This window comes from Amphiura filiformis, chromosome 17 (assembly GCF_039555335.1).
Source record: "Amphiura filiformis chromosome 17, Afil_fr2py, whole genome shotgun sequence".
Classification (NCBI taxonomy): Eukaryota; Metazoa; Echinodermata; class Ophiuroidea; order Amphilepidida; family Amphiuridae; genus Amphiura; species Amphiura filiformis.
Genome location: NC_092644.1, coordinates 43,454,346 through 43,466,427, shown reverse-complemented (window position 1 = coordinate 43,466,427; position 12,082 = coordinate 43,454,346). Strand labels below are relative to the sequence as shown.

The following is a 12,082-nucleotide window of genomic DNA, read 5'->3' as shown; positions in this document are numbered from 1 at the left end:
TGGTGAATGGCTTGTGTATTATGCAAATGCAAAGAATTGTAATGTATTGTTAATACAAAGTGAAATGTAAATGTATAAGAACATGTCCCTGGCATATGGTGGTCAAGAGCATGAACCATTGATATGAATGATACAATTACCTCAAAGAATTGGAATGGTATTAGTCATCAAATGGAGACATGCTAAAACCCAAAATACATTTGTATTTTTGAAAATGTGCTACTTGAATTCAAATGACATAAACTGTCATGATAGAGTGAATTTTAAGTGATAAGTGTAATGTTTAATGTAGGTGACTGACCCATGTTGTGGTAAATAAAATGGCTGTGAAGAACTCATATAGTTGTTAAGAAATTTGTGACAAATTTCTGTTTGATACAAAATAAAATGTGATTAGAAAATATTTGAACCAATGTGTGTTTTGTTAGCTGTAGTTGTGATTGACCAAGAGCAGGAGATGTAATTCGATCCAGCAAATGTCCTGATGAGGCTAAACTATAAAAAAAAAAAGCTATGTCTCAAAGCAATTGGCAGTTCCAAACACGAATGCGGTTGTTTTTTTAAGATTTTTTATAAAAGATAAAAAAAAAAATTTGAATTAATTAATATGTCATTTGCTAGTGTTCTTTTTACTTAAAAGTACACAGCATAAAATTTAGGTTCTTTTACACAAAGAAAAACGGCAAAAAACTATAAAAAAAGGAAACAAAAATTATTTTGTCATTTCAACCGAAATGGATGTGCTAAGAAAAACAAAATTTGCATGGGCGCTTTGAGACGGGACTTTTTTTAACCTATGTATGAACCAAAAGTGAGTCATCAAATTTTTTTTGGTGAGGGCTCATTCCAGGCCTTGGGACTCGCTGGATATGATTGAGGGGGGGCACTATTTTTAAATAGAATTTGTCAAATTTTGATTCCAATGAGGGTGGGCATGGCACGCGCCGTTAAGTCTTTCACAGAGTCCATCTCAATCTCATCCGAGCAAGCACAGGCCATTTGTGTATTCTTGTATCTGCAATCCAGTGAAGTCGGTGCAGAGTCCCAAAACTATAGTACAACCGAGTCCAGCGAGTCTGTATCCAGCAAAAGTATAATGACATGTTGATCATCCAAATTCAAAATCACTGTAAAAAAAGGCCACCAAATTTTAGGATCCGATCGGACTCATTATGTTTTGATGAATCCAAGTGTGTGAAAATATCGGAGCCAAAACATAATAATGATAAAATTAGATGCTTTCGCCCAATATTTATTGGTCTTGCTATGATTTTTAAAATATTGTACTCGACCATAGCTCTACCAATAGATATGGGCTCAATCGATCCAATTTTATATCATTACTTGCCGGGTTCATCAAGTACCATCCCCCCGAGTCCAATATGCTTCCCTCCCAGCTATTCCCCAAGTGGGTTCATATCTGTCCTTCATAGAAATAGTGGGTACTCGTTATGAAGGGGCTTTTGGCATGATAGGCCTATTATCACTTCTACTAAATGCTGCTACTCATCAAAGCCTGTTCAGCATCCGTACCTGTGAATGTCATCTGATAGGCATATTTGAGTTAATAGTGAAAGCGAGGAATTTTAATTTTTGCGGATATTGAAAACAGCATTCAGGGAAATTCACTAAACTGTAATTTAGAAGTCTCTTCATAATAAATAAATACTTCAAATCTAACATTTCTGCTCGGGATACGTTTTGTTTATTTACATAGTTTGGGAATCCCGAATCGTGATTCCCCGTGACGTAGCCGACCTCGCTGATTTGACTGTTTTAAGTTATTTACGAAAATGTGAAATAAACAATGATTTTGATAGGTAAAAATAAAAAATAAATATTTTTCATGTAAAAATATTTAATTCTATCATTTCTTTATGAGCGTAAGTGAGAATTTGAATTTATTGGAACATTTAAGATGGGGATGCGTGACCAAGGTCATAGAGGCTCAGCCGCAACTCAAACTTCCGCGAATCTCCGTCTGGCGCACGGGTTTCAATTTTGCACTGCTTAATCTTCATGCGTTGATATGATTTATGGCTGTCTTATCCCTGGAGAGTACTTGGAAACTTCATTATAGTGTTTATTATGACAGTGGCTACCTCTGGATTTACTTCAAATTTTTGAGCAAATACGGGAAATATTTAAAAAAAATTATTAACATACGAACATCCAGATTTTAGTGATTTCATGACATGACTTGCAGCCAAAACACGGCGATTTTTTCCGATATAATCATCTCGAAATTCCTCCTGAATACATTTAAGACAAGCATTGGAATGATATTTCACAATATAGGTAAGCAGTTTTGTAACAGGTCTTCCGATTTTGAAAGGAATTCACTGTGTTTGTGCCTTGGTGCATTATAAAATTTGCGACAGTAAAATTTAAAAAATTTAAAAATGTGAAGGGCGCCATCATAGCTAATAAATCGCCGAGGTCACTCAATGGACGTCGTACTATAGCATCGTGTGATCTAGTTCTTTTTACACGGTAATCAGACAGAGCATACTGATACTGCTGAAGTAATTTGCTGAATGGTGTAATGCTTCTTGACTTAGTTCTAAATACATCACACATATTATTATGTAAACAAGTGTGTGGTATGTCTTGTTTAAGAAATCAATGTTTACCTTGTCAATTTGTCAACATTATTTGTGCCAAAAAATAACGAAGATTTGCATTTTGCTTCCTATTTCCACCATATGTTTGATATTGATTAAATTTTATGTGTAACATAATTATTTAGAAGTTAAAAAATCAAGGTACATCCCGTTGATACTCGCGATAGCACACCGTGAAGCACGCGATATCGCATCGCAGCGTCGCGATATTGCACCTGCTGAACGCGATAGCCCATGGACGGACGGACACTCTGTGATTAGTCAATCAAACTGGAACCTGGTTTGTTTACAAGAGTCTTGATGATGAGTTGCTGAACGCGGCGGTAAAAGCAGGCGCCTTAAATTTTGCACCTTCAGATATACAAACTGTCTCAAAAGTTAGTTCTTTATAGTAGGAAACTTTCTTTGACAGGCACCATGTCAACACTGACAAGAAAAGTTGCTTTTTGCCTTGTAAAAGTACGTAATTTTTTGCCATTTTCTACGATTCCTGTTCTCTGATTGGCACCAGACAAATTGACCTTCCTTTTACGCGCTATTAACCAATCAAGGGTCGTAGGGAGTTTGATTGACACTGACGTGAGACGCAAACTAATCTTTTTAATTCTGTCTTTAATTATAGTGTGTATAATTATTTGTGTTTTGCAGGCAGGTGAACTTCTCAAGTCAGATATAATGGACATCATTATTGAAGAAGTGAGGACAAGAATACAGATGGAAGTCAAACAGTCATAGCATTCACCAGGATTAACAGAAAGGTTCACAAAGATTGAGTGTTATGAAAGTGTAGGTGAGCTGTAAATAACACATGTGAAGATGATTAAAAGAGCTGTCAGTTTTACCACATGTGGTATTTGTTTGTTGCTTTGGGAGGTTGCTGCCAGGATTTAAAGATGGGTTTTAACTTGAGAGTAAAGCTCAAATGTTAAAAATTCTAGGCGAGCCATATATGACACCTCTAGGATGTTTAGGAGAGCTGTCCATTTTACCATGTGGTATGTGTTTATTGCTCACAGATGAAATATTGCATCAAATCTGATATCATTGATAAAATGTGTTATTTCAGGACGTTTGCACTCAATTTATGTTATACCATTTCTTATTGATGTTACATTCCATTGTCAACTCGGGACAATTCCGTTGTCAACTAAGACTACCCAAGAGAGGAAGTATGTGGGCTGCTTTAAAATTACTGTATTAATGGCACCTGAAAATAATGTTATAATATTAGTGACATGGTGTCATCTTGCAGCGATACCATACGAGTACAATGTTAAATGACAAAAGTGTTCTGATGATATTTCATATTAATGTCAGGATGTCATATCATGCCCACCATATTGTGGGAGCAATAATGGTTTACATACTGGAAGACCACAGTGATTAATGGACTATGACACCCATGGTGGCCAAGCAACTGCATGCCTTTGTGGCAGTGAAGCGTTTTGATGCAAAAACCCAATGTAAGCCCATCAAAAATGTTGCTACCGTCATACGTTGCAGTAAATTTGCTGGATTCATTTGCTCAAGATATATCATCAAAAATTGCAGCAAGATGTGTTTCATCACCTTTAGACCTTATTGGTCAGTTAAGGCCCTATGGGGTTTGCACAGTGCACTATAAATCACTTATTTTTTGTTCCATCTACAAGATCTATTTTTTGTAGCAAGCAGCTTACATGGATAATGGTCGGAAGTAAGTGAAGCGTTTTGATGCAAAACCCAATGTAAGCCCATCAAAAATGTTGCTACCGTCATACGTTGCAGTAAATTTGCTGGATTCATTTGCTCAAGATATATCATCAAAATTGCAGCAAGATGTGTTTCATCACCTTTAGACCTTATTGGTCAGTTAAGGCCCTATGGGGTTTGCACAGTGCACTATAAATCACTCACTTTTTTTGTTCCATCTACAAGATCTATTTTTCAGAAAGCAAGCAGCTTACATGGATAATGGTCGGAAGTAAGTGAAGCGTTTTGATGCAAAACCCAATGTAAGCCCATCAAAAATGTTGCTACCGTCATACGTTGCAGTAAATTTGCTGGATTCATTTGCTCAAGATATATCATCAAAATTGCAGCAAGATGTGTTTCATCACCTTTAGACCTTATTGGTCAGTTAAGGCCCTATGGGGTTTGCACAGTGCACTATAAATCACTTATTTTTTGTTCCATCTACAAGATCTATTTTTCGTAGCAAGCAGCTTACATGGATAATGGTCGGAAGTAAGTGAAGCGTTTTGATGCAAAACCCAATGTAAGCCCATCAAAAATGTTGCTACCGTCATACGTTGCAGTAAATTTGCTGGATTCATTTGCTCAAGATATATCATCAAAATTGCAGCAAGATGTGTTTCATCACCTTTAGACCTTATTGGTCAGTTAAGGCCCTATGGGGTTTGCACAGTGCACTATAAATCACTTATTTTTGTTCCATCTACAAGATCTATTTTTCAGAGTAAGCAAGCAGCTTACATGGATAATGGTCGGAAGTAAGTGAAGCGTTTTGATGCAAAACCCAATGTAAGCCCATCAAAAATTTTGCTACTGTCATACGTTGCAGTAAATTTGCTGGATTCATTTGCTCAAGATATATCATCAAAATTGCAGCAAGATGTGTTTCATCACCTTTGGACCATATTGGTCAGTTAAGGCCCTATGGGGTTTGCACAGTGCACTATAAATCACTTATTTTTTGTTCCATCTACAAGATCTATTTTTCGTAGCAAGCAGCTTACATGGATAATGGTCGGAAGTAAGTGAAGCGTTTTGATGCAAAACCCAATGTAAGCCCATCAAAAATTTTGCTACTGTCATACGTTGCAGTAAATTTGCTGGATTCATTTGCTCAAGATATATCATCAAAATTGCAGCAAGATGTGTATCATCACCTTTGGACCTTATTGGTCAGTTAAGGCCCTATGGGGTTTGCACAGTGCACTATAAATCACTTATTTTTTGTTCCATCTACAAGATCTATTTTTCGTAGCAAGCAGCTTACATGGATAATGGTCGGAAGTAAATGTCTTAATTGTTCAGAGTTACAGGTGCGTATGTGATGATGATCATCGAGCATGTGGAATACTAATGGGCCAACCGTCTTGTCACAATTGTTGATCAGCCAATCAGCGTACTTGTTTATCACTTCTCCGTTCACGCTCTAATGCACTCGATGCACAGTATGTAACTCTGAACAATATAAGTGAATTGACTTTACATGACCTTTTGCATCTGAGCTCAAAATTTCAAGTGGATGGAAACACAAGACCTATTGCATGCAGTCAGTAGTCTGAACTGAAAACACTGATGTGATTTTACATGTACTTCCAGGTTTGTCACAAATGGGAAGGGAAGGTGAAATGTTCTTCTCTTACCCAGCATACCATACAAGAGGATATCTGTTTAAAACTTGAGTCTATGTTTGCCTAGAAACATAATAATATTGTGGTAAGATACAATGTACCAGGAATCATTTGAAGTAGGGAACAGGTAGATACATTTATGAAGGCATACTAATGCCTATTACAGGGGTTCTCAATAGGCGGCTCACCGCCAACCAATTGTGTTTAGCCCTTAAATTGCTCTAAAAGATAAAGGAAAACTCTATATACAGCAGGTACCTTTGAAATATGTTTGGTCCTTTATGGTGCTTGAACATTTGTAATTGAGAACTCCTGGCCTATCAGTATAAGGGGGCCATTGATAAATATTGTTTTGTTAATTATAAATGTAACCTATAACATACAAATATGTGACCCATTGCTTCGAAGCACAGCATTAAGTATATTTTGTTTGTCAATGTTAAATGTTGTAGTTTGTACTTTCTTACATGGAATATGTACAGGGGCTAATGGCACTGAGACAAAGCACACCATTTTCAATTGTGAATCTCACATGTGCGGATGCAGCAAACGGGTTGGCTATAATCATGCACATTTGTTATTACAGGTTTATGATTGAATTCAATTATTATTGTGAGCTGTATCTCATGAAAGAAGGTACATGTAGCGGATGATAACTGTATCATTTTGATCTGATGAGTCACATAATTATGTATAATTATGTACACAAAGTTCACCATATAAAGTGGATTTAATTCTATGCTAACATGGTTTGTCACATACTATAAACTTATTTTTTTAATGCACACTTTATAATGCAAACATTGTATACAAAGCAAAGCAATACAAAATAATGGCAATGGTATAAAAACATGTTAAATATGAGTATCAAAAGATTGTAAGTCTAAGTTTGTGTTGAAATATTTGGAATACAAAATAAATTACCTGCACCTCTGTGTTACCCAGTCACTTTATTTTTTAGGTGAAATGGGTAAAAATAACTCTAGACAATTTTATTAAAATTTTGTTTTGCCTAGAATGGCCAAAGCCCAGAAATATTTAATAAAAAATTTTCATCACAGAGGAGGGTCTCAGAGAGGTAGAGGATGACCAAGCCTCACTACAGGGCAATTACTCCCTGTCTCTGCACCACAAATACATGGTAAATTGGTATTCCAACACAATTTAACTTACAATAGCTTTAGACATTTTGAGGTAGCAACAACAATATAAAGCCTGTGAAGAATGAAGATGAACATTTATAATGGCATAAACTAAGAATTAAAGTTCAAATTAAGACTCCATCTTCTTTATCTTCACACGGAAAAACAGTGGCATGATCGACGGGAACTATAATTTTTTATCTTCTTCATCAGACTTCTTCTGCTAGCTGGTACTTGTTGCGGAGCAATTAATTTGGCGGTGCTGTTGGATCTGGGCAACGCCATCCTTCCCATGGTGGGCTTTCTATTGAAATCCTTGGTGCATGGCTGTGTTAACTTGTACCCTGCTATTTCGAAACTTATCTCCTGGTCTTCATCGATCTTGGCTACCAAATTGAAGGACAAAGTCAAAGGGACAGTGCGGGGTCCAACTTTCACCTTGGCTTGTACTGTGGATGTGGTAGATGAATTGGTAACCTTGTCTTCTTTGGCCTTGGTACACGTAGAGGGACTTGGTTGGCTGTTCTCCTCCAAGTCAAACCTCTCGTCTTGCGACGGATGCAATTCCAAGCTGTCACAGGTCTCCTCGTTTTCCAGGTCATGTGTAGCCTGTGGTACCTCTGCAGGTGGAGCTCTCTCCCCTGCCATGCCTTGGCTATCCAAGGTTGCTGGATTATCGGAGACTGGTGCTGCGACCGCTGTCTCTGTTGAGCCCTTAGGCACCAAGGTGAATACTGGCATAGGTGGTGGCAGACCCATTGTGGCTATTAGTTGACGTTTCACTCTTGCCTCGTCCCTTCTTTTAGCATTTGCTGGAGAGATACGAATGGGCTCTGAAGCGCTGCTGACTAGCAGTGAACTATGCTCCTTAAAACAATGAGCTTTCAGCTTACGACGACTTGTGGCTTTCCACCCGCATATGGAACATTTATGCGTAGCTGTAGCAGATCTTCTCGGTTTCTTCACGTGGGCCATCTTAGTGTGGCGAAGTAGCGACTTTAAGTCTACAAATACTTGTCCACATATGGAACACACACTGTCTCTGTCTGGTGCCATTTCTGTAAAGGAAAAGAAAGAACAAGAACTCAATAGCTTCCACAGCTTATCTTGGTATACCATACCACTGTGGTTTTTGACTAACTCTCCCTGAACAGTTTTAAGTTCAGGTACAGGAGAATTATATACTTGAGTATTTTCTTGTTGAGTTTCTAACTCGGGAAGGTACTTTTTTAGTTTATCGGTATGTACTACCAATTGTCTCTTTTGTCTTTTGCTTCTCGGTTCCGCAATCTGTATTCTATACAGAATATCCGTAAGAAATTTCTACAGCAACAACCACTCAAATCACTAAAAGAAGTTTAAAATAAACTCATGTTTGTGATGAAAATTATTAATCATTCAGTAACATCTTGACATAATTTCATGCCCAGGGACTGGGACTCTCTGTAATGATTCCTTGATCAATCATGGCTAGGACTTCTAACCTCACTTTGGATCCAATCACAAAGACAGTCACCATAAAGTGTGTACTTGATGGATAGGCTTTGATAAAACTACCAAGGCTCATCTGCAAGTAAACCTACTTATTGGAATCTTTTACTTATTTATACCAATTCGGTCAAGTGACCAAGGAGCATTAAATTAAATCATGCCCTAAATCAAAGGGACATACAGAAAATACAAGAAAAAATATTGAATGTAGACAAATGAGATGGATAAAACACATGGTGACCATTTATATATTCATCTCTACGTAGGAAATTAGGGGACGGTAAGATTGTTCTTCAGGTGTGATATCCCTTGTAGTATTTATCCAAAAATTGTGTAGTACCACTGCACTGCAGTCTTAACATGATACAGGACGGTGTGGTTGGGCTATTGTTGAACACTTGAAGATCCTCCTTCTCGCAACTAGAATACCGAAAGCATTTTCAATGATTCTTCTGGCCTTTAAAAGTTGATAATTATATCGGGGTTTTCTTTAGTTGACACCAGGGATTGCAGGGGAAGGGTGCATTAAGTGTTTTTTCCCCAAGAAATAATGTAATTCATTTATGCTGGTGTCTTGTCCCAGGTGTAATGCTGTTGGCAGAGGGTATTCCCTACTCCACTGTTTGCAAATTCACTGTTGTGGGGTTTCTGCCGTTTCTGCCAGGAATAATTAGCATCGCATACTGCCATTGGCACAATTGAGTGACTCTTCTTGTAATTAAGAATCTGCTTCTTGTATATAGTGGGCTTGCATTATTGTGTATTTCCGAATTCCTGTCCAAAGCCCCAATATGGTGTGGGAATTGCCATTTTTCTTTAAACTGTTGGGTTATCTCAACCCATTGCTCGAGACAAGGCTTAACAAAGGCTTAAACTAGGCTTCTGGTATGCACACTTTACCATGCATGTGATAGATTGAGGTTCCTTTGTTAGATTAGTTACATTGAATGGTACAATTTATTCTTTCAGTAAACCCATTTGAGTTTGTAGATATAGAGATCTTCTTGACTTTTTGATACCAACGACTTCTCAGACCTCACAGAGGAAAAAGTTCCCTCCAGAAGTTACTACCCAAGTCAGAGTGTAGTTGCTTTGGTGTGCCAATGATAGTAAATACATGATCAATTAAAGGTATAATGTACGATCTTATAATATAAAATTGGTTAATTTTTTTCAAACCGCTGTCATGTCAGTGGTGCCGAAGTTTGGGTAAATATAACTTGCTAGCTGTTGTTTACAATTTTTTTTTAAACCAATGAAAACCAGAAAAATACCACTAGGCCAAGAATGGTAGCTAGGGCCTAGATAAATTTCGATCACAAATTTTGGATACAAGGGGACGTTATAAGAACAACAGCCAGGCCTAAAAGCGAAATTGCCAAAAGTGCCAAAACAATCAATATACAATTTGTAACATTTATCAGAGAAGGGAGCGAGTTACACTTACCCTACAATAATCTGATAATACAATTTTTAAGATAATCACAGTTCATAAAAATCCTTCTGCTATTAAATCTTTATGTCGATCTTCTGTTTATGCTCTAGTCTTGAAAAAGACTCAAAAAGCATAAACGTCAAATAAACGTAAAAGAGTTCAGTTCATGATGAATGATGATCCTCCTGCAGCATAAACAAAACAGAAATATGCAAAAACATTTTAAGATGCTGGAACTTAATTTAAAATTGAAAGTTTGGGCCTAAAATCCTAAACTTTTGAAATATTCACTGCCCGGAGGATGGTAGGTGCGCTCTTCTGCGTACTTGCAATGTGTGCTGTCATAAAATGTACATTCTTCAACTGTTCTGATGATCACAATGCCATTTTTGAGCTGCTAAACACAAATTTCACGTGCACACATCGTAAACTTTGTCGGTCAACATCGATAATAATTACTCAGTTCCAATGTGCGATGGCAGTATAATTTGAGCATGCGCAGTAAGTTCGACGCTGGGTTGAACCACTGATCTCTGACCCCGAATGACCTAGGCAGCATGAGGTCAGTAAAATACGTAACGGATAGATGATGTAGCATTGTGTATTCATAACAGAGTTGAATATATCAAGTAAAGTATATAATAAATAACGATTCCATAAAAAATTGATATTATAACAAACAAATTTATTTATTATTGTATAATAATAACAATAAATATAATTGTTAGTGACAAAAATTGAATTTTAAATAAATCTTCAACCGGTTACATTGTGAAAAATTATCGGTAAAGACAACAACTTCAGCCAAACGCACACATATGTAAACCTAACGCACACACAGCAAAAACCATTGTATCGGACAGATAAAGATGTAGACAGTGTTACAAAACTGTCATGTTTTCTCTAAAAACTGCCATTGAAATTTAATTTTATCTTAAAAATTCTTACTTCAAAATGTCGATTTACAGGTCAGAATTGGTCAAATAATAAGGACTATTTTCAGAAGTTTCAGCTCAAGATGTCTGCTGTTGCTTGTACAGGTCAATACGCAGGCGTACCCCTGCAGATTACTCGAAAGACTCACACTCAAAGGAGTGAGTCACTTTTGACAATATTTCCTTCGGATTGGGTTTTCATCCCTGCTAGTGCTAGCATGACTATCAACTGAAAAGTTATATCCTTGACCTAATAGTGGAAGAAATCTCCTGCTCTGGAGGTTCACTGGAAGTACTGCTTTAGAATCTTTGAGTAAGGTCAAATAGAGATTCCTCTGTGCTTCCAGACTTGCGAGAGCATGGAACGATCTTTCTGCCAAGTTTCACCTGCTCATACTGGAAGGAGTGAGTCACTTTTGACAATATTTCCTTCGGATTGGGTTTTTCATCCCTGTTAGTGCTAGCATGACCATCAACTGAGAAGTTGTATCCTTAGGCTAAGAGTGGAAGAACTCTCCTGCTCTGGAGGTTCACTGGAAGTACTGCTTTAGAATCTTTGAGTAAGGTCAAATAGAGATTCCTCTGTGCTTCCAGACTTGCGAGAGCATGGAACGATCTTTCTGCCAAGTTTCACCTGCTCATACTGGAAGGAGTGAGTCACTTTTGACAATATTTCCTTCGGATTGGGTTTTTCATCCCTGTTAGTGCTAGCATGACCATCAACTGAGAAGTTGTATCCTTAGGCTAAGAGTGGAAGAACTCTCCTGCTCTGGAGGTTCACTGGAAGTACTGCTTTAGAATCTTTGAGTAAGGTCAAATAGAGATCCCTCTGTAATAGAAGAGAAATTCTTCTATGTTGTCTATATACGCTAGCGGCTGCTGTATTTCTATGAATCCGTCGACTGCATTGGGGCTTTTAGATGAATTTTTTAATGTAATTCTTTCAAGCTTGATGTTGACATGTTTCTTAATTTTGGCTTGTAGCATCCTCATTGAATACTCAGTAGCACTACCATGTCTACCTTGCAGATATCTAAAAGATGGAATAAAAAAGAAACATTTTAGATTTTGATTAAACATTATTTGATGACTG

At 37.3% G+C, this 12,082-nt stretch overlaps 1 protein-coding gene across 1 annotated transcript in view; it reads left to right on the top strand.

Annotated features, from left to right (window-relative positions):
• Positions 1 to 4,052, top strand: part of LOC140137842 (exosome complex component RRP4-like) — a 34,211-nt gene extending 30,159 nt beyond the window's left edge. The window contains exon 8 of the mRNA XM_072159636.1: positions 3,273 to 4,052. Within this exon, the coding sequence (XP_072015737.1) occupies positions 3,273 to 3,359 (87 nt within the window). The 3' untranslated portion in view covers positions 3,360 to 4,052. The remainder of the gene's footprint in view (positions 1 to 3,272) is intronic.
• The last annotated feature ends 8,030 nt before the right edge of the window (positions 4,053 to 12,082 follow it).